We start from the raw sequence: 4,634 nt of genomic DNA, 5'->3' as shown, positions 1-4,634 counted from the left end.
GTGCCACCTACAGAAGTTCTCCGATGACTCCTCCATTGTCGGCTGTATCTCAGATGATAGGGAGAAGGAGTACAGAGACCTACTTAAGAACTTCATAGGACGGTGTGACAGAAATCACCTACAGCTCAACACACGGAAATCCAAGGAGCTGGTAGACAGGGTAGAAATAGTGGACACGTACAAGTTCCTTGGGGTAGAGCTCAACAACAAACTGGACTGGATGGATCACACTGAGGCCCTCTACAGTAAAGGACAAAGCAGGCTGTTCTTTCTGAGGAGGCTCAGGTCATTCAACGTGTGCACTCGGCTACTACGGATGTTCTACCAGTCTGTTGTGGCCAGTGTCCTCTTCTTTGCAGTGGTCTGTTGGGGTGGTGGCTTCAGCACTTGTGGTGCCGACAAACTCAACAAGTTGCTGAAGAAGGCCAGCACGGTGGTGGGGATGGAGCTTAACAGTGTGGAGGCAGTGACTGAAAAGAGGATGAGAGGGAAGCTGAAAGCCATCATGGACGACCCCTCTCACCCTCACTAAGCTAAGGCAGCTCAGGAGCACTTTCAGCCACAGACTAATCCAGCATCGAGCCTCAAAGCAGATTTGGAGGCTTGTTTGTTCCATCAGACTCCAAAACGCCACAGCACCCAGTACCTCCAACCGCCACTGACTAAGACTGGTTTAAACTCCAAGCTATGACGCACAAACTTTTGCCCAACTACAGTGCAACTATACTTTTCTATTATATTTTGTAATATTCTTATTTTGGGATTCTTATTGTACACTTCTGTAATCTTTGCACTACATTCCCCTATGCTGCTGTGTCTAACTTGAATTTCTCGGTACATTCAAAGGTACATCTTATCTTATCTTATCTTAGTGCTGTTTTGTTGCACCCGCTTTACCCAGAGACCAACCAATATGGGACCAATACTGATTTTAGAGGGAAGCTGCTTCTTCTCTCTTACTCTGTGCTGGTTGCCACAGTATTGGAAATCACAGTGCACTCTGCTGGATAAACTTTGAAGTGACACCAATATATTACTAGCAAAGGCAACCAAGTACATTCAATTGTAATGTGCATGGAACAATGGAAATATACAATACTTAATGGCCATTGGTCACCTTGGTCTATAAATAGCTGCCGTTTTTGTACATGATGTACAGCTTACCGTTGGAGCTCAGCATTCCTGTTCAGCTCGTCTGCAATCTTGATCAGTTGTTCCACCACGTCTTTGATATGTGGATCCTGTTGTTCATTAGGCCTTCCTCCCAGGTCCTCAGAGGAGACCAGTCGATCAGGGTCCTCTGTGTTTATACGCTCAATCACATACCTATGACATACACACAGAATGAGGATGTGGATTTGGTCCTCCATCAGTCCAGTAAAATATGGACTGTTTTGGAGAATGGTTAAAATGTAATTTGTAGCAAACTGAGCAAAGCATGAAAAACACTGGTATGGTCCTTCATTCTATTCTCCAAAGGTCATACACACGTATATACATTTATATCCTCTTTATTATAATTGATTGCATTTATTCCTGGTTCAACTGTGTCAACCACTTTGTAACTTTGTTTGGAAAAGCACAGCATAAATAAAGACTATTATTAATATGATTATATATCAACTTGGTACTGTGTGATGAGACTTACCCTCTGAGGACCACTGCTCCTTGCTCCAGGATGGGATCATCGATGACATCTGTATATTTTAATAATGACAGTGTGTTTAAATGTACCAAATTGGATAATAAAGTGCCCTATAGGGTAGTGCTGTCTAAAGTGGCCAAAAGGAATATCAGTTATTCGTTCTAAAAACACACATTATTTGATTATTTATGTTTGTGCATTATGTCCGTAAACCAATATATAACATAAAAGACCAGTTGAGTGCTTCTGTGTTGCTGGTAGTATTTTGCTGCTCTAGCTCAACCCAGTTAAATGTGTTATTCTTCATTACAATGGTTAATTGCCCATTATACACTTACACTAGGGGTGTAAGAAATTATTTTAAAAAATATTGAATTGGGATTTTATTTTGTGATATTGTATCAATTCTCAAAAAAATTGTACTGATTTGTGTTTAAACCCCAAACGTTCAGATAGCAGTGTTTGACAGCAACTGTGATAAAGACAAATGTATACCTCACTTTTCTGTCTGCATGAAAAAGTAAACATTTTTACCCCAATTTACCCTATTTACTTATTGTAACAAGAATCTGAGCAAATATTTTTGTCGCTGTGGCAGACACAGCCAACACAGGACAGACAGGAGTTGAGGTTATATTGAAGAAAGCCACCTGTGTAGCTGCTTTACTGGAATGTGTGTTCTTGAAAGGACGTATCATTTCTTGGGCTGAGCTCACATAACCACTGAGAAGGCATGGAGGAGGTGCTGCGTTCCCTACAACTGCATGTGCTACAACAGGTGTACTATTCATAAGAGGTTTTCTTGGTTTCACTTTGATGCATGGCAAGTGTCACATCAATCGACCCTGGAGCAACAGCTATATCTGACTGAGAAAGCATGCCTGGGGCATCACATTTGTAATTTATGGTTTGTCAGTGTTAACATTAAGTACAAACAAATATGATTGAAAAGGCCTTGATTTATAATATTAGTGCTCTATGCATCCATTTGCAAGTGGAATTTTACACAACTGCATAAAAGTAATGCTGTCAGTGCCATGATATTTACCATGCCAAACAATGAAGTTGTTTTTAAGATGTTTTCTCTCAGCAGCCTCTGATTATGTGTGGCGTCTTACTTGTTGTTGGATAAAATCTAGTTTGACAATATTTTACAAACTATTCAGTATATTTTCTAACATCTATACTGGCATTAATAAAACACTGTATGTCAATTAGACAGTGGCTTTAACAGAGTTGGGGAATTCATTTCCAGAATTATATTCAAAACAGTGGTTTTGTAAATAAAAACAATTATAATTACAACCGATCTACCATAAAGCATAACAACTTTTTGTGATTTAGACTCTTTACTTGCTAATGAATCATTGCAATGAGGTAGTTCTTACAAAAATGATTCCCAGCAATAACATAATCAGTCATATCTTTTGAGTAGGCAGCTAAATATTAAACTAAAATTAAGGTCCTGGCCTGTTTAAGTTTCTTTCAACAATGTAGTCTAATGTTGTTTCTATTGCCTAAATATTCCTCGAAACATCTCAAATTGAAAGTTTATTTTAAAAGTATCTCTTTCACTGTCGATGTGACCTCTTTAATGACATTATCAGTATAGTATTTAACCCCGTAATGGAAAAAGGCTCATCGTTGTTTGATCATCATCTAACTCGTAGTGGTGTTCATGTATTAAAAAGATAGTTGGTTTGAACTGCACATCAACTAAAGTTTGAAACTTTTCAGCCCTTCCAGCTCCAGCACACCTACTCTGGATTACTGACCGGACTAAGGCCAAACTCTACCCGTTTTATGACATTGTTTATGAGCAGCCGCATTACAGTTAGCACACAGAGCAGACATAAGGCCTCTGCGGTTCTTTACAATGCCCACATTAAATCGGCATACAAACCGTGAGCTCATTTTCAACACTTGTCTAGCTGCATTTAACCAGTTAGGAAAGAGCACGTTGTACTGCTATCTGAGGCTTTCTGGATCAACCACAGCACAGAGGAAGCTAACGTTATCACCTACACGAAAACACTCTTTAACGAGGCAACTTTAGCATTTTCAGGTAAGTGAGTCTTGTCGGCAAACAGCTAATGTTAGCTAAAACTTCATGTCAACTTCAGGTGATAACGTTATTTCCGGTAGCGCCCACCCCCTGTCCCTGTGGTTGCCGTTACCCTTCGGTTAGGTTCTCGGTAGTGGTAGCAGAGATAACCTGTTGCGGTTACAGTGGGGTAAAGCACCGAAAAGGCCAATGGTTAAGGATAAGGTTAGCTTCAGGTAAAGTTAAAAAGAAGAACATTACAACGAGGACTTTCCGGTCCCTTCAACGCTGATATAAAAATGGGATTTTAACTACCCTGAATTTGACTCTCATGTGGGACTTGAACGACGTTCTGTGTTTGTAGTGAAAAAAAGGCCGCAAAGCTTGTCTGTCAACCGGACATCATGGCTTCACATCAATTACCTTCCCCTCCAACGGCGCCCTGAGGCTCCTGGTCTCTTTCTTTTTTCTCCTCTTCTCGGCTGTCCGCCATAGCTTCAGACGTTCTGCCAGCTCACAGCGACCAATGAACACTTTTAGATGTTTGCTTCCAACATTGAGCGCTATCTCAGCCGAATAAAGTCACTCGTCCGTTCCGTGAAAAGTTTACGTCCTCCCCAAAAGAACAAGGAAGTGAAGCGTCCACCAGTTGGCCCGCCTCATTTCCATCATGCAGTTTTCACTTAAAGAATACATCAGACGCTAATGGGCACTGTTGGCCAGTAAGTCATTACTAGTAATATTACAGTAAAAATAAAAGTCAAATTAAAATGTTCTGTTGTAATATAATCGAAGTACCGGTAATAACTAACATAGCCGATGCCACTGTGGGGGCATATGCTTGTAATAATTATAACTTAGATCATTAAGTGAAGGATTCCTTCTACAGTTCACCTCTGGGTCTCCCTAATGGAACGGACAGGGGGATCCACTGTAAGTCAGTCA

At 40.6% G+C, this 4,634-nt stretch overlaps 1 protein-coding gene across 1 annotated transcript in view; it reads right to left on the bottom strand.

Annotated features, from left to right (window-relative positions):
- The window catches only part of zgc:153993 (uncharacterized protein LOC767645 homolog), a 9,320-nt gene extending 4,998 nt beyond the window's left edge, over nucleotides 1-4,322 (bottom strand). The window contains exons 1-3 of the mRNA XM_035651731.1: nucleotides 4,113-4,322; nucleotides 1,649-1,697; nucleotides 1,165-1,326 (exon numbers count right to left, since the gene is read on the bottom strand). Coding sequence (XP_035507624.1) covers nucleotides 1,165-1,326; nucleotides 1,649-1,697; nucleotides 4,113-4,182 — 281 coding nt within the window. The 5' untranslated portion in view covers nucleotides 4,183-4,322. The remainder of the gene's footprint in view (nucleotides 1-1,164; nucleotides 1,327-1,648; nucleotides 1,698-4,112) is intronic.
- Nucleotides 4,323-4,634: the final 312 nt, after the last annotated feature.

The sequence above is a fragment of the Morone saxatilis genome, unplaced genomic scaffold (assembly GCF_004916995.1).
Source record: "Morone saxatilis isolate NCDOM2014 unplaced genomic scaffold, NCSU_SB_2.0 Contig11, whole genome shotgun sequence".
Lineage (NCBI taxonomy): Eukaryota > Metazoa > Chordata > Actinopteri > Moronidae > Morone > Morone saxatilis.
The sequence above is the reverse complement of the archived record's forward strand: the minus strand, read 5'-3'. Positions and strand labels throughout refer to the sequence as shown.